An 18,857-nucleotide genomic window follows, 5' to 3' on the forward strand; every position below is an offset into this window, starting at 1 on the left:
TATCAAGTAATTGCAAATAAGAAACTTCCAGTAGAGTAGAAGAGAGAGTCTAGAGTTAACGGTGAAGACAGATGAGGAAACTGTCAGTGCTCCCAAGAACTGAGGTAGACCTAGAAGGGGGTGCTTTTATAAAAAATGTGTTTCTGCTCTTTTGCCACTTTATCCTTAGCGCCTCAAACCACACCTGATAGCATATAGTAGGTGCTCACTTAAAATGAGGCAGATAAATTAATGTATTTGTTTATGTTTAAGGCCAGTTTTTGATAGATGGTAATTAATTTGTCAGGATGAAAGGAGTTATATAAAGCTTTCCATATAGAGGCAGTATTATTAAGAAAGTTGCAGAGGCATAAATCAAATTGTATTTTTGTGAAGCTGCCTTTAATAGATCTCTCTGGCTGTCATGTAGGAAATAGGCAAAGGCACAAAAAATGATCACCTAAGAGACATAGGTATCAGATTGTGGAGAATCTGTTCTCTACCTGCTCAGGGCCTCAGGTGTCTCATTGATTTAAAAAAAATTTCTGTTCTTAAATAAGCTGGTAACTGTTGGCATGTGGAATATTACTGAGGGACTAATACTTTATGAATAAAACATATAAATGATTTTTAAACCTTATATCCAGCTTTACTAATTTTAGTGTTTGTAATTATTTATTTATTTATTTTTCCCATTCTTCTTTTTTTTTTTTTAATTTCTTTTCAGTGTAACAATTCATTGTTTATGCTCCATACCCAGTGCTCCATGCAATACTTGCTCTCCATAATACCCACCACCAGGCTCCCCCAACCTCTTACCCCTGCCCCTTCAAAACCCTCAGATTGTTTTTCAGATTAGGCCCAAATGAACTTTGTTTTTCCAATACCTTTCATCATTGTATTAATGAATATTGTGAACAGATCCTGTGAATATCATGAATTACAGTTTGTAGGATAAACAAAATTACAAGAGAACTTTCCAAGAATCCTCAATTTTAAAAAGTCATTTATAAAGCAATGGATTACCTATTCCATTACCTAATAAACAATGATACCTATTATCTACCCTGTCTTGTGTATTTAGTTATATAACTATTCGGCTTTTGCAATTTACTATATTTTTTTAAAATTCAGTATCTCTTAACCGAGGCAGATATATCCATATATATATATTAATGAAATCCACAGATAATTCTCTACATTTGTCACAGATACACCTAAGCATTTTATTTAACAGTTATATACGTGCCCAAGAAAGAGGTCACACAGGTACTCACATGAACCTCACTCAAAGAAAACAGAAAAAAAAATTAACCCTCTATGTATAAAGAAAAAATACACTGAAAAAATAAGAAGAAAGAAAGAAGGGGAGAATAAGGACAATGTAAAGTGCAAAGATGAGGTGATAATGGAACATGGGAGGTGGTACATTAAAAATTAAGTTTATAAGTAAATAGGAGCAGTTAAAAAGATGGCTAAAACTTCATACCATTTCAAACTCTCTTTAGGTAAGCCAGGATGGTTTTGGTTACAAGATGCCAGATATCCCTGATACATTTCCTGAACTCTCAGAACTAAGGTAAAAGACTTGGAGAGTAATGTCAGTATTCGTTACCTGTTTGACAATGATGAATACAAACCAGATCATTATTTTCATACTCATATTAAAGAAAGAGAGTTTTAAAATCCTCATTATTTGTATATTGTGATCATCTTAGTGGGAAAGTTATGTAAATCAGTTTTATGTTGTCTAGTTTGTATTTATTGAGTGACATAGTATGTACCCAGGGATTTTTCTAGCTGCTGGAAATGATGTAATAGTTACCAGGATAACAATGTTGTTCGCTCTTGAGGGTTTCATTATTATGAAAATCATTTCTCAGTACATCATCCCTGGTGATTTCAAATATTTTTTGGCTTGGGATGCCTGGGTGGCTCAGTTGGTTGGACGACTGCCTTCGGCTCAGGTCATGATCCCGGAGTCCCGGGATCGAGTCCCGCATCGGGCTCCCAGCTCCATGGGGAGTCTGCTTCTCTCTCTGACCTTCTCCTTGCTCATGCTCTCTCTCACTGTCTCTCTCAAATAAATAAATAAAATCTTAAAAAAAAACCCACACACACACAAAATTTTTTGGCTTATTTTAGACCTTTACATTGTTCCTTTTGTAGGTAAAACTTTGTACATAGAGGAACACATTAATGTTCTCATAAAGTAATAAGGACAGTGTTTTTACAGACCCAAATTGTGTTCAAACTGATGGCACATAAATTTGTAATATTTGAGGCTTAAGGTACTGTTTTTCATAGAACACTGCTTCTCTGAGATGCTTCATGAAAAAATTGTTTCATGGCTACTCAACTTTGGGAAACATTGCATCCTTCATACCCTGTTGAAGGTTGATAATACTGAGAAGGCTATTACTACTAAGACTTCTGAGTATAATTAAAAAAAACTTTTTGTAGTTCTTTTTGTCTCTGGGATATATCCCACCAGGGATATACAGCCACATACCATGAGAAATCCTACAGTTTTAAAAAAAAGAGTTTACCTTAATTGACCCAGTGTTTTATCATCAATTTTGGAAATAGTGGCTCCTTATTTTCTAATAATAGTGAGGGTTTACAATATATCACATACATGTTAAGGTTTCCTGTGAATTGTAATGCTTGCAAAAACCCCAGGAAGTAGGCACTGTTACTGTTCAATGTTCTAAAGGATTCTTTTTTCTTCCTTCTTTTTAAAAAAGTTATTAAAATGTTATATTATATTATTATATATGTTATATACATTATATTATTATGAATTTATTGAGAAAATTCCTTATCTGTCTTGTAGAATTTTCTGTATCTTCTTTTCGCTTGATTGCATCCTTGTAGTACCACTGAAAATGTTCTTCTCTTTCCTGTATTTCTTCCTGTTGGTAGCGAGGTCTGGAGTTTTAATTAGATTTAGGTTCAGTTTTATCAAATCAATAATAAGTCATTGAGTTGTATACCATAAACCTACACAATGTTAGGTATCAATTATATCTCAATGCTGAAAAAAAAAAATAGGTTCAGTTCTTTAGCCCCGAGTACTTACATCATACTTCCTATTACGTCATGTAAGGCAGCAGTGATGTCTGGTTGCCCAATTTTTAGTGACATTAAGATTGAAACAGGTGAAACCCCTGAAATCACTGGCAATCCATGATTTCATTAAGGATTGCAAATGTGATTTTCTGCTGCCAGAATCAGCCAGAATTCTGTGAAGAACTTTCTATATCAACTATTTATGTTTTTTTGAAATATACTTCATACAGAAATAGAAAGATAAATCCTTATTTTTTGTGTTTTTCGACTTTCAGAATAATGAGTTGATGTACAAATAAGCTCCAAAATTTCTGATAGGCAAGGTTTTTTGTTTTTATTTTTGTAGTTGTTTCTGTTATTAAGAACTCATAAATTTTAAACAAATACATTTGATGTGTTTCAGTCTATTACAGTCATTATTCTTTTTGATGCTTACACAGTTCTATTTTGAGTCCCTAACAAACTCTTCACTTTGGCTTCTATAGCCTTTCTGATGAAACAAAGATGCCACGGGCTCATCGTGAAATTTCTTTTCCCTGGCCTGAAGTCATTTTTCTGAAAGACACTTGTTCTTTCTCAAAATTACAATACCAATATTATTACTGCGATTACTAAATTCAAAATAAGAGTTTGTTTTTGTTTTTTATACTTCTTTTGTGTTCTGGTTCTCACACCTGACATGTATAGCCAAATACTGTTTTTTAAAGTCTGAATGATACTTGCCCAGATGATATGTAACTTAGAAAAAAAAAAAAACAGTATTCATTTCTTTCCATTTACTCTGAATTTTAGAGACTGCTTTTTAAAAATTAAATTGTTTTAGGGATGCCTGGGTGGTTCAGTGGGTTAAAGCCTCTGCCTTCATCTCGGTTCATGATCCCAGGGTCCTGGGATCGAGCCCCACATCAGGCTCTCTGCTCAGCAAGGAGCCTGCTTGCCCCTCTCTCTCTGCCTGCCTCTCTGCCTACTTGTGATCTCTGTCTAATCAAATAAATAAACAAAATCTTTAAAAAAAATTAAATTGTTTTAAACATATGATGCTTTTGTATGGATCTGTAGTCAAAACTAATAAATATATTTAGTAAAGTTTAGCTTCCATTCCTATCCTACCCTCCAGTTCCCCCTTTCACCCTATGGATATTGATTTTTGGTTTTGGTTTAGCCCTCCATGATTGCTTTTCTTTAAATATTTTTTGAATAGCTGTACACACATGTATCCATATACTTATCTTTTATTGTGACAGACACATACCAATTAGCTATATAGATATGGAGGTAACATTGTTGTGATTGTTCATGAACCCTAGTTTTTTTTTTTTTTTTTTAAAGATTTTTTATTTATTTATTTGACAGAGAGAGATCACAAGTAGGCAGAGAGGTAGACAGAGAGAGAGAGGAGGAAGCAGGCTCCCTGCAGAGCAGAGAGCCCGATGCGGGACTTGATCCCAGGACCCCGAGATCATGACCTGAGCCGAAGCCAGTGGCTTAACCCACTGAGCCACCCAGGCGCCGCCATGAACCCTAGTTTTAATAATCCTATCTTGATTGGATGCTATTTTCAGACCACTTTATGTTCTCTGTGGTTGATGTTTTATTTGCTTTTAAGGTTATAATTTGCCTTCTTTGTGTGTGTGTTTGTGTGTGTGTGTCTACATAAATATTAGTTCAAAAATTATTTTGAGCCATACCAACTAAAATGGAAATAAAATGGAATAAAATGGAAAAACTGTGACTATTCATCATCATGGAGAAGAACTAATGACTGATATTCATTAACTTTTCTGTTGTGTTTCTAGTGTATCACAGCTTACAGATATGAATGACCAAGAAGAGATATTACTAGAACAGTTTCTGACCTTGCCCCAGCTAAAACAGATTATTAATGACAAGGATGACTTAGTAAAAAGTATTGAAGAGCTAGCAAGTATGTCTTTCCTTACTTCTTAAATTTCCTAAGAAAAATACAACATTTACCTAGAAATAAACCAGAAATTTGTCTTACAGGAAAAAATCTCCTTTTGGAGCCCAGCTTGGAAGCCAAAAGGCAAACCGTTTTAGATAAGGTAAGTTAGTTATTATTTTGAAGAAGTCCATACAATTTAAAAATATAATAAAGTAACATTTTAATTTTATCTTTTAGTATGAATTGCTTACACAGCTGAAATCTACTTTTGAAAAGAAAATGCAAAGGCAGCATGAACTTAGTGAGGTAAGGTGTTTAGCTCTTTTCCTTTACCATAGGGATTTTTAATCTCAATATGTGTGAGCCACATTCTTAGTTTCATTATTATCAAAAAGCACTTATTAGGTGTCTGTCTTTATAAGGCTTGAGATCTTTAAGTGAGATGAACAGCTCTCATCTATGGGTCGTTATACATTATTTGTGCTCATGCAAGGACATATTTGGTTCCAAAGCACAAAAATACAGAAAGCCTCATAAATAACTTAACTAGGAACGCTATTATAAAGGCCAGTTTACCTCTTCTAATAAAATCTAACAAAAATCTTGAACTGTAATCTCACTTGTAAGCTTATGTACAGCTATCTTAAATGAAAACTTAGAAAGTTGAAATGTATATGAAAATTATAAAGTTTAATTTGCCACAAATAATAGATTTTATGCCAGAAATCCAGTTAAATAAAAAATAAAAACTACTTTATAAAATTCCACCCATATTTCTAAAAAAAATCTTTAAAAAGGAAAAGGGTTAGGAAATAGAATCTTTATGTCATATCAATAACCAACATCCTCTTTCCTTTAAAATCAGCAATTCTGGAAGGTAAAGCCAATGTAATAAAACAACAAATAGAAAATGGAAAAAAATGATGACAAAGGAGAATATAAATTTATAATGGATTTCAGATAATTTGATCATCCTTTAGAATTAAAGACATAAGAATAATAGCTAATATTGAATAATGATTAGGCATCTTTCACTGCACTATGCCATTTTCATATATTGCCTGTTATTTCCACAAAATTCTAGGACATAGGTGTTATTTTTTATAGTACAGGTAAGCAGTATGAGCCAGGGATATTGAATAACTTCCCTGATGTCATATAAACCGAAAGTATCAGGGTCAGGAATCAAATGTAAGCAGTCTTCCCTCAATCTTAGCCAGAAGAAAGCCCGAGAGAAGCAACTGAAACACTCTTAGTTGCATATTAGATGCTAAATAAGCTTTTCACAATAGTCACATCATTCTTTATAAATTCATAGTAAGTTAAGAATAGAAATTAAATCCTTAACTTGATAAAGAATATTAAAAACCAACAGCAAGCATCACAATTGCAAGATATTTCCAGGATCCCCTTAATATTAGGAATAAGACAGTGATGCTAGTGACAGGCAAATGAAAGAACAAGAAACTCAAAAAGAGAAATACGAATGTCCAGTGGACATGCTGGTATAATAGTTACCCTGTCTTCTTTGCCATTTATATGAGAATTGCTTAAAATGATATTTGAAACATTTAAAAAATAAAATCTTGATTCTTATGTTTGTCTCTACATGTGTTCACTCAATCTTTGGGGATGATGAGTCAGACTTCTCTTTTTTTTTTTTTTTTAAGATTTTATTAATTTGACAGACAGAAATCACAAGTAGGCAGAGAGGCAGGCAGAGAGAGATGGAGAAGCAGGCTCCCCGCTGAGCAGAGAGCCCAATGCGGGACTCGATCCTAGGACCCTGGGATCATGACCTGAGCTGAAGGCAGCAGCTTTAACCCACTGAGCCACCCAGATGCCCCGATTCAGACTTCTGTATAAAGTATGTAAATCACTTCACTGGACTGTTGGTACCATCAGGGTAGAAACATGCCATGTTTTATTCCGTCCATAACCAGTACCAAGTCCAGTGCTTGGTACATAGTAGATACTCATTAAATATTCAGTGAATAAATAATGGAAATATGTGAACAGATTGTCAGCCTTTCAGAATAATAATAATTTTGCATCATCCTTGTGAGCCATACTTGTAAAGATAGATGGCCACAGTTGGCAAGAGTGATGAGAAAATGGTTCATTCCTTTTCATTCCTAGGTGTGAGTTACCACCTCACCCCCACTAGCATGACTGTTATTAAAAATAATCTTGGGGTGCCTGAGTGGTTCAGTCGGTTAAGAGTCCAACTCTTGATCTCAGCTCGGGTCTTGCTCATAGGGTCATGAGTTCAAGCCCCATGTTGGACCCCATGCTGGGCATGGAGCCTACTTTAAAAATTAATTTAAAAAATGAAAAATAAAAATAGTCTTATTTCTTATATTTAGGTCTTCAATCCATTTTGAGTTCGCTTTTATTTACTTTTTTCTTTTTTGAGCGGATTTTTATATAAGAGGTAAGATAAAGGTCCAACTTCATCCTGCATGTATCCAGTTTTCCCTGCACCATTTGCCGAAGACTGTCTTTTCCCCATTGAATGGTCTTGGCACACTTTTGAAAATGTTTGACCGTGTATGTGAGGATATTTTTCTAGGCTTGGTCTTTCATTCATCTATATGTCACTTCTTATGCCACTACAATGCTGTTTTGATTGCTGTAACTTTATAGTAAGTTTTGAAGTCGAGAAGTATACACCTCTGTTCTTTTTAAGATTGTTGTGGCTATTTGGGGTCACTTGAGATTCCATATGAATTTTAGAATGGGTTTTTCTTTTTCTGCAAAAACCTGTCATGGAGATTTTGATAGGAATAGCATTGACTCTGTAGATCACTTTGGGTAGTATTGTCTCCCATATGAAGTCTTTCAGTCCATGCATACGAGATGTCTTTCCCCTTACATCTTCAGTCTCTTTCAGCAGTGTTTGTATAGGCCTTTTGCCTGTTGGGTCAAATTTAATACCATTACCTTTGTCATATTCTGTACATTTAAAGGGAGTCACCGTGTCCAGCCCAAGAGGTAGGGATTATAGAGGTCCTCTTAGAGGATGCCTACTATAGTGACCTAATTCTTAAAACCCCAGGAGAAAACATTGATTGGGTCAGCTTCCCTCATTCAGTGGTTTGCAGCCAATGGATTGGGTTCTTTTGTGTTTGGTATCTACCCCTCTATCCAAAAGCTAAGAACCTTGGTGGTAGCAGTCTTCCTCAAAAGGCTGTGTGAGGCATATAATGAATTGCTCTCATTTCCTTTGCCTCTAGAAGTTTTTCTGAGCACTGTAAACTGAATTAGTACTTGGTTTTCTTTTTCAGAGCTGTAGTGCGAGTGCCCTACAGGCAAGATTGAAAGTAGCTGCACATGAAGCTGAGGAGGAATCTGATAATATTGCTGAAGATTTCTTAGAGGGGAAAACTGAAATAGATGATTTTCTTAGTAGCTTCATGGAGAAGAGAACAGTATGTAATCGTCTTCAGTTGAGGACCACTGTTATACCAAATTACTTAAGTATATTCATGAGTAAAAAAATACTTCAGCATGTTACTGAGCTAGAGTTTTGAGTGCCCTGAGAAGAAGCTGAAGAGCCTCTATTCTTTAAGAATTATAGCAATATTTTATTATTATTTTGTATTAAAGTTAGTAAATTAGCTTAAGTCTGGTCTTAGTAGTTATAGGAGTGTACAACTGCTTATGTTCAACAAGTTATTTAAAAAGGAAGAATCTATAAATTTTAAAATTTGCAAATATTATTGAGAATGTTCTGCAATAGTTTCTGTTCTGTTCTGATTTCCAAAAATTAAGAAAGTCTATTTAATAGTATTTTGCCCTTTGATAGAATTCTAAATATTTACCTAATTTCTCTGAAACATCACATTTGAAAATTAACCTTTTGTTATTAAACTTCGTAAAATGTGTGCTCTGTATATGCATATCCTGTTAGGGAAAGTGGGCAGATTTTATTATCCCTGTTTCCATAAGAGAAAAATTGAAGTTTAGGGACGTTAAAGACTAGTTATAGCATTAGTAAGGCATTGATTTCTGGTTCATTCTTTTGTGGTACTATACCTTGAAGCTTTTATTTACTAAGCTTCCTAGCTAGACAACAAGCTTTACTAAGCTTCCTAGCTAACAACAGTAGGATTCTTTTCTTTTTTATTTTTAAAACACAGATGCTTGAAATTCTACAATCAGAGAATTGATATAATGGGTCAAGGTTTGTTTTAACCTTCTAGAAGTACACAGGCAAAGGTTATCTTCCAAATACAATTCCATGTTTGTGGGGGTAGGGGTTCTTAAATTCTGAGCTACCTTAAACATTCAAAAGTTTAAAATGTCAGCAGGTTAAAGGATTCTTACTTCAAATTCTGTCGTAATTTAAGAAGCAGTAGTTAAATCACTGGAGAAGTGACTGGTATTTTAAATCATTTATCTTCTAGATCTGCCACTGTAGAAGAGCCAAGGAAGAGAAACTTCAACAGGCAATAGCAATGCACAGCCAATTTCACACCCCACTATAGGTAATTGTCTTCCAGAAAGTTTGAGTCAGAGGCTATTGCATGACTATTCTTTAATTGAAGTCTTTTTACTAGTGCCTGTTTAGTCAGCTTTAAGCATAATTCTGTTATAACTTCTGTTAGAGGATGTATAAAATGCTTTGTATTATACATTAAGCGTAATTTTATATACATTAGCATTTACAAGTGGAAATCTTTTGGATGTTTTATCACTATGATGTCAGCTTAACTGAAATGTTGGGGTTTTTTTCAGTGTTGGATAGTTCTGTAGAATTGTAAACTATAATTCATTCCTGTCTCTTAGCTCGTATGTGGTGTATACCGTATCACTTAGTTGATGTATTTCTCATTAGCCTCCTTTGTCATTTGTTCCTTTAAAATGAACTTCCAGTCTGTCGCTTTTCCATCTCACACCAGGAGTTTTCCAGTAATTGTCTTGCCAGTTGCCAGAATGTAGTGTTTCTCCTTCCTACACAGCACTGACAGAACGAGCTTCCTCAAATACCACCCTGTGGTATCATTTCTCTGCTGCAGAACTGACAATGAGATCTTAGCAGTGGTAGGATCACGGTTAAATTTCTCTCTGGTTTTAAGCCTTCTATAATCTGGAGTTATATTTGAGAGCACCCACTTCAATTTTCCATTTTCCCCTTAAGTTCTCCATTTCATGTTCTTTCTCCTATCATTTTATCTTTGGTCACGCCTTTATCGATCTCAAGACACTTTTCCTTTTCCTCTCCATCTCTGTAGTTTTAGGAGTGATTTGGCTGTGAAAACTAGTTCCCACCCCTGCAAATTTAAGTAAAAGTTTGTATTATTGAACAATGCAGAGATAGGGTCAAAATGCACAAAGGACAACTCAGTCACTGATTGAAAACACTCTGGAAGACCATAAAAACTTCTCACACCCTTGCCAAGGCTGCCTGTTTCTCTTTCCTGTGTCTCTGTTCTTTCCTGCCTCTCACTCTCTTGTGCTTCCCAACTTGCTCTTCAGAGCTCCTTTGTTAGCTCTGCTTGCATGTGCTCCACCGTGGCTGCCTGCAGGCCTGATCACGTTATGACAGTTCAGGTAGACAAACACGGAGACAAACAAGGGTTTCATTGCAAATCCCCAGGAGAGAGAGTGGCCCAATAGCAGTTTGGCCTGGAGATCAGTGTCATGTGACCCTTTGCTCATTCAATGGGCTGTATAAAGCCTTATTTTTCCTTCTTTCCAGAGGAGTAGACTCTGCGAAGGGAGCATTTCTAAGGAGGGAAGTGGCAGGAGTTTCTCATCTCGACCTCAGACTCATCTGCCCCTTTCCTTAATCTAGTTGTACATAACATTACTGCCAACATTGAATTGTTTTTTTTTTGTTTGTTTGTTTGTTTGTTTGTTTTACAAATGAAATTGTCAATCCCCTTGGGTAAGAGTTGATTTTTAATATCAAGGCATAAGAAGAAAGTCAGCATTGAGTAATTATTTATACGAACGTGCTAGAATCCTTTCCCTACCTCTTTTTTCTAAGTTATCTTCTTATAGGTAGATCTTAATTGGAAGGGAATGTAAAGAGATGAAAATTTATCATCTTAATTTAAATCTTAGGGTTTTTTAATGTTCTTTTCTTTTCAGATTTTCCTGAAAACATAAACTGCCAAGACAGAAATGACACAAGACTAAGCACATTTTTATGTATGATTTTCAAATTGGCATTTCATCACAGTGGCTGAATTCATAGATATCCTGTATAGATCGTATGCAGAACTGAGACTGATTTTGTACAGATCAGAATGATTGCTGTGGTCTTTGCTTTGAGAAATTTTTCTGCACGATTTGCACTATAAATGTTTATTTATTGTTGATCAGTCCTATCATATTTAAGTTCCATTGCTATTCCTCTGTTAAGTACCTATGCATGTAATTTTAGCTATTATCAATATTTTATAAAATTGCTTCATTTAAATTTATATTTTTAATTTGAAACTGCCTCATTTCTTTATCAAAAATGGTTTATTTAGATATTTTTCCTCTCAACCTTTTTGAATAATTACTATTTTCAACTGTAGAAAGCCTTATTTTTCCTTCTTTCCAGATGATGAAACTTTCAAAAACCATTTGTTTTTAAATATTCATAGTGTCAGGAAATACCAAACCTACTAATGTGCCATCACAAGAAAGTAACTTTGAATACACAGTAAATCAAGAGAATACATCAGCTCATATATTGTTTAATTTTTAAAATTAAGGATACACTTAAGAAGCAATATAGTTAAATAATTATTTTACCTAATAGAAAAAAATTGCCTTCTACTGCATCTAGTCCAACATAAACTTTCATACTAATTTTTTTATATAAGTATCTGATAGGTTTGTGGTTGATAATGATATACTTTCTAAATTCCTAATGTTAAAAACAATCTTTTTGTTAATAAATAGTAAATCTAGACACAGAAGTCTGATTTTTTTTTTTTAACTTTACTGTGAGCTAGCTTTTCCTAAGAACAGGTTTAGTAATGAAATTAATATTTAACTTTTAGGCAGTCTAGTTTTTAATTAATTTTATTGAAGCTCTTTAAATTGTAATATGCTTCTATACAGTGTTACAGAATGAACACATTTTATGGGTAGCTGTAAAAGCTAATAACGGAGAAAATCTGTAACTGTATGTATCTGAGGCTTGGCAAGGCCATGTCTAAATCACAAAACAACTTAATGCATATTTTTATTTAAATTTCCATCCCAATATGTATTGTTACTCCACATGCCAGCATATAGTACTACGGTTTTATTTTTCATTCTTTTTCTTTCTGTACACGTTCTTGGCAATAGAACTTTAGGAAAAACAGAATTATTTTCTTAGACTTGAAAAATAATAATCTGTCTTTGTGGAAGACCAAGTATTCATATGGACTATAAATATATAATTGGAATAAAGATACTAACTTTCGTTAATTGCCTGTTTCACTGGCGCTGTGCTAAGGGCATGTTGTTTAATCTTCAAAATGACCAGACATGATTTTTAATAGACTTGTGGATGAAATAACTGAGGTAAGTGTTTTAAATTTGTGACAGAGTCTTCTGGGTATTCAGAAACCTTTCCTTATTGCACAGACCAGCAGAACTTCCAGTTTTCCCAGCAGTCACTGCAGTGGAGGACATAATAGCCCCAGTCTTTTGCAAACAAGCAGGTAGCTTTCTTAGAAACTGTAGAATCTACAACAAGAGACCAGCAGATCACAGCCATTTAAAGGAACATTAATTCATTTGATCTGCTAATTTTATTAAACACCTATTCAGAATAAGGCACTGTGGAAATACTATACAGTAAGTAACTCAAACATGGTTTAGGTGCTTCATCTAACCTTCCCTATATACAAAATCAAAGAAAACCCCCCAAACAACCCACATTTTCTTACACAGTAAATTTCCTCCCCATAATCATGTAATTCATCTCAATATTCTTTATTCTTTAAATCAAACTGTCCTAGTTTCATTCTATACCAATTAACATAGCTTGCTTCCTCCTTCCAAAATTAATATATTAGGCAGCTTCCATACAACTAGTCATTAAAGTGAGGGATTTGATCATGAGTATCTGCATTTAACCAGCAGACAATTTAGTTCAGATACAGGTTGTATAAGTTGTCCAAGACAGAAAAAGTCTGCATTTGAATAAATCTCTGTGAATTTGGGTTTCTATTGCAATAGAAAAAGTGAATGACTTTTTGGGTAATTTTATGGCTATGTTGTTTTTCTAAAAATTGGTTATTTGGAGAAGTCATGCCACGGGGAAAAAGGCCTGTGAAGGCAGAAGTTCTGATTTACTTTAACATATAAGAGAAAACCAGATGGAAATCAGAAATTAGAGAAAAGCTTAGGAGTTATTATTCAGAGTAGAGGTTTGTCATAGGTAGAAATTTAAATGCTAAATATCTCAAAGAGAAGAAAGTTGTCTAAAATGGGATGTATAGTAAAGATATCTGTTTCAAAGTTGGAAGGTTTTCTAGGAGTAAACAAGAGTAGGAAATTTATATTGGCATAGAGTTTGGTTGACAGGTAAGTTTGATCATAAATTATATTCGCTTAAATTGAAGCAATTTCAGTGAAAATTAGAATTCATTTTTAGGGGAAGAAAGTAAACTTTTTGAACTTAAAGAGTAAAACCATATGCCAAGGTTTCCCTTATCCTCACCTAACTTTATTTTAAAAGAGTTACTTTGTTGATTGCTGAACCATCGTCGAAGTTCTTACGTACTTCCGATCGTTAAATTTTCCTGAGTATCACTAAATAACAAGTCACTTGAGCTCTAAATATTATTAGTTGGGAAGTAATCTGCCTTGTCAGTTTTACATTACTTTATTACCTATGCCTTAAAACAGGTGCCCTAAATAAAACACTTCGATTGATGTTTGACTTAAAATGAAAATGTTCTATTAGAGATTTTAGTCTTTTGGATTAGCCGTGCTCTTTCAAGACCCTGTGAAACTATAACAAAGTTTTGATATGCAGTAAATGTAACTTTTTATATAAATATTAGTGTTAGATTAACTTTTAGTAAGTAGTCTAAATGAACATATGTATGTAGTATCCTGTAAAATGTTTGGGGAGGCTGAAAAAGGGTTGTGTCTGATGTGAAAGACATCCATTAAAGATATTTTAAAATATCAAATATTTATACTACTTGTATTTCAAAATAAATGCACATTTTTATTTCATATAATTACTGTGTCATTTAAAAAAATTTTTAATTCTCTATTCTTATAGATAAAAACTGCCAAATGGAAGAAATTAAAAGCTCATCCTCAGTATTAGGCAAAGAAGTTTCTAAGAGTTGATAACTACAAGAATGGCATATAGTAAGTTGTGTTATAAAAATGCAAAGCTCATTACAACTATATCCTAAGTATTATTAAGGTATTACCATATACAGTAAATTGCAGAAAATGAACAAATATTCCTCAGTAGAGTATGCTCAAGTTTTATATTCTCAAAGAATTACACTTGTTTTATTTACATTAACAGAGTACTTTTATATTACATATTTCTAACATATTAGAGTTTTTCTGTTTTTAAATGATGAACACATAAATATTTCCAGTTGACCTTTGAACAATGTGGAGGTTGGGGTGTTGACTATCTGCACAAACAAAATCCATGTACGATTTTTGACTCCTCAAAACTTAACCACCAGTAGCCTGCTGTTGCCTGGAAGCCTTATTGATAAACATAAAATATTTTGTTCATTATACATATTATATACTGCATTTTTCCAATAATGTAAGCTAGAGAAAAGAAAATGTTAAAATCATAAAAAGAAAATATTTACACTCCTGTGCTTTATTGAAAAAAAAATATCTGTATGTATGTGGAGCTGTGCAGTTCAAACTGGTGTTGTTCAAGGGTCATCTGAATACTGGATTATTTTATTTATTTAAATATATTACTATACCCCTTCCAAACCTTTCATACCGGACACTTCAGCAATGTAGCTTTCTTAACCTTTCTTTTTTTCCCTCAGTTTCATTATACATAGTTGATATATATCACTAAGTTTAAGATATGTAACATAATGTATATATTTTGAAATGATTACCACAGTAAGTTGACTTAGTAGATGAACTAAAAAAAAAAAAAAGCAAAAGTTGTTTTCCTTATGATGAGAATTATTAGGATTAATTAACTCTCTTAACTTTAAGGTATATCATGAAGCAGTGTTAGCTACATTCATGCTGTTACAACCCAGTACTTACCTTGTAACTGGAAGATTGTAGCTTTTCACTACCTTTCTCCAGTTCCTCCCTATACCGCCATCTCTGGTAGCCATAAATCTGAGCTCTTTTCCTATGAGTTGTTTTGTTTTTTGTTTTACAGAAAACACGTGAGAGAGCATACAATTTTTGCTTTTCTCTGGCTTATTTCACTTAGCATAATAATGCCCTCGGGGTCCATTCATATTGTCATAAGTGGCAGGATATCCTTGTTCTTTATTGCTGAATAGTATTTTATTGTGTATATATCCAGCTTCTTTATTCATCCATCAATGGACAGTTAGGTTGATTCTGTGTCTTGGCTCTTGGAAATAATGCTGTGAACAAGGGGGTGCAGATACCTTTTGGAGTTACATGTTTCTGTTTCTTTTGGATCTATTTCCAAAATTGAATTACTAGATCATATGGCAGTTCAATTTTTTTTTTCAAGGACAATTTGTACTTCTGTTAATTGAAGATAATCGATAGGAAATAATGTATAAGTTTCAGCTGTACATAATGATTTGTTTATATGTATTATGAAGTGATCACTAAGTCTAGTTACCATCTGTCATTGTACAGAGTTGTTACAATATTACTATATTCCCTATGCTGTACATTACATCCCCTGTCTTATTTTATAATTGGAAAATTGTACCTCTTCATCCTCTTCACCTATATTGTCTGTCCCCTCCTTCCCACTCTGCAACCATCAGTTTGTTCTCTGTATCTTTGAGTATGTTCCTGTATTGTTTGTTCGTTTTTTTTTGCTGTTTAGATTACACATATAACCAGAATCATACAGTATTAGTTTTTGTTTGACTTATGTCACTTAGGATAATACTCTCTCGGTCTATTCTAGTTGTCATAAATGACAGGATTTCACTCTTTTATGGCTGAGTAATATTCCACTGTGTGTGTATATCTGTGTACACATACTTATACATATACACAGAAACACACACACACAAACATCACTTTAATCCTGTCATATATCATGCATGTTTAGGTTGCTTCAGTATCTTTGCTAATTTAAATAATAAAGGGTTGCATGTATGTGTCTTTTCCAGTTAGTCTGTTTTCTTCAGATAAAAACATAGAAGTGGAATTGCTGGATCTTATGGTAGATTCATTTTTAATTTTAAATGTCATACTGTTTTCTGTAGTGGCTGTACCAATTTACTCTCCCACCAATAGTTCACCAGAGCTCTTTTCTCCATGTTCTCACCAGCATGTTACTGCTTGTCTTTTTTTTTTTTTTTTTAAGATTTTATTTATTTATTTGACAGAGAGAGATGACAAGTAGGCAGAGAGGCAGGCAAAGAGAGAGAGAGGAGGAAGCAGGCTCCCTGCTGAGCAGAGAGCGCAATGCGGGGCTCGATCCCAGGACCCTGAGTTCGTGACCTGAGCCGAAGGCAGAGGCTTAACCCACTGAGCCACCCAGGCGCCCAGCTTGTCTTTTTGATAATAGCCATTCTGACAGTTACAAAGTGATACTTCAGTGTGGTCTTAATTTGCATTTCACCATGGTTGCTGGTGTTAAGATCTTTTCATGCCTATTAATCACCTCTCTGTCTTCTTTTGGAAAATTGTCTTTATAGGCCTTTTACCCATTTTTAATCAAAATTGTTTATTTATATATTTTTTTGATATTGAGTTGGATGAGTTCTTTTGTATATTTACTCCTAATCAGATATGTCATTTGCAAATACCTTCTCCCATTCAGTAGGATGTTTTTTTGTTCTGTTGATCGTTTCCTTTGCTGCATAAAAGCTTTTTAGATTAATGTAGTCCTGTTTATTTTTGCTTATGCTGTCCTTGTTTAAAAAGATAGACACCCCCCCCCCCCTCCCAAAATGTTGCTTAAACCAAATTCAAAGAGCTTAATTCTTTTTTTTTTTTCCAGGTTTTTTTTTTTTTTTTTTTGATACTTATCAAACATTTAAGTCTTTAGTACTTTTTTATTTTATTTTTGTTATGGTATAAGAAAGTGGTCTGGTTTCATTCTTTTGCACGTAGCTGCCCAGTTCTCTCATTGTCATTTATTAAAGAGACTGTCTTTTCTCCATTGTATGTTCTTGCCACTTGTCAAATATCAATTGACCATATAAGTGTAAGTTTATTTCTGGGCTCTCTATTCTGTTCCATTGATCTGTGTGTCTGTTTTTGTGCCAGTACCGTTGTGTTTTGGTTACTGTAGCTTTGTAGTGTGGTTTGATATTTGGGAACAGGATACCTCCAACTTTGTTCTGTCTCGGGGTAATGTTGGCTATTTGGTTTCTTTTGTGATTCCATACAAATGTTAGGGTTATTTGTTCTAGTTCTGTGAAAAATGCCATTGGTATTTTGATAGGGATTGCACTGAATCTGTATATCGCTTTGTGTAGTATGGGCATTTTAAAATTATTAATTTTTCCAATCCATAAGCATGGCATGTTTTTCCATTGATTTGTGTCATCTTCAATTTCTTTCTTCAGTATCTTACAGTTTTTTGTACAGCAGTCTTTCACCTCCTTGGTGATATTTATTCCTAAGTATTTTATTCTTGTTAATATAATTGTCATTGGAATTGTTTTCTTATTTTATTTCTGATAGTTATTACTGTATAGAAATGAAACAGATTTCTATTTATTGATTTTGTAGCCTGCAACTTTACTGAATTCCTTTATATTAATTTTTATTTCTGATATTTTTTTGTGGAGGCTTTAGGGTTTAAATATATGGTATCATGTCACCTGCAAATATTGACAGTTTACTTCCTAATTTGGATACCTTTTCTTTTTCTTGGTTAATTGCTATGGCTAGTTCTTCCAATACTATGTTAAATAAAAGTGTTGAGAATAGATATCCTTGTCTTGTTCTTACTCCTAGAAGAAAAGCTTTCAGGTTTTCGCTGTTGAGTATGATGTTAGCTGTGAGTTTGTCATATGTGGCCTTTATTACATTGGGGTATATTTCTACAATACTCACCTTGTTGAGACTCTTTATCATAAATGGATGTTGAACTTTGTCATATTTTTTATGCGTCTTTAAGATGATCATATGGTCTTTATTCTTTGTTTTGTTGATGTGGTTTATCACATTAAAAGATTTGCAAATGTTGAACCATCCTTGTATCCCTAGAATAAGTTCCACTTGATTGTGGAGGACGATCCTTTCAATTCATTGTTGAATTCAGTTTGCTAATATATTGTTGAGAATTTTTGCATCTGTGTTCATCAGGGATATTGGCCTGTAACTTATTGTGTTTTTTATGTTGTTTGTTTCTAGTTTAGGTATCAAGGTAATGCTGGCCTTACAGAATTACCTTAGGAAGCATTTATTCCTATTCATTTTTTTGAAAGAGTTCAAGGATTGGTATTCTGTGTATTTGAGAGAATTCACCAGTGAAGCCATCTGCCTTTGGACTTCTCTTTTTTGGTAGTTTTTGATTACTGATTCTGTTTCATTACTAGTAATTTGTATGTTCAGATTTTCTTTTTCTTTTGGATTTAGTTCCAGAAGTTTCTGTATTTCTAGGAATTTATCCATTTTTTGTAGGGTTTCAAATGTTGTATATAATTATTCAGGGTAGTCTTTTTGATATTGCTCTTTTATTCCTGATTTTATTTATTGGGCCCTGTGTCTCTCTCTCTTTTTTGATGAGTCTGACAAAGTGTTTCTAAATCTTCCCAAGGATCAGCTTTTA

At 33.7% G+C, this 18,857-nt stretch overlaps 1 protein-coding gene across 1 annotated transcript in view; it reads left to right on the forward strand.

Moving 5' to 3' along the window:
• VPS37A (VPS37A subunit of ESCRT-I) overlaps positions 1-12,373 on the forward strand; it is a 50,374-nt gene extending 38,001 nt beyond the window's left edge. Inside the window, exons 6-12 of the mRNA XM_059384172.1 lie at positions 1,488-1,558; positions 4,848-4,975; positions 5,056-5,114; positions 5,192-5,260; positions 8,242-8,385; positions 9,364-9,444; positions 11,054-12,373. Coding sequence (XP_059240155.1) covers positions 1,488-1,558; positions 4,848-4,975; positions 5,056-5,114; positions 5,192-5,260; positions 8,242-8,385; positions 9,364-9,444 — 552 coding nt within the window. The 3' untranslated portion in view covers positions 11,054-12,373. The remainder of the gene's footprint in view (positions 1-1,487; positions 1,559-4,847; positions 4,976-5,055; positions 5,115-5,191; positions 5,261-8,241; positions 8,386-9,363; positions 9,445-11,053) is intronic.
• The last annotated feature ends 6,484 nt before the right edge of the window (positions 12,374-18,857 follow it).

The sequence above is a fragment of the Mustela nigripes genome, chromosome 18 (assembly GCF_022355385.1).
Source record: "Mustela nigripes isolate SB6536 chromosome 18, MUSNIG.SB6536, whole genome shotgun sequence".
Lineage (NCBI taxonomy): Eukaryota > Metazoa > Chordata > Mammalia > Carnivora > Mustelidae > Mustela > Mustela nigripes.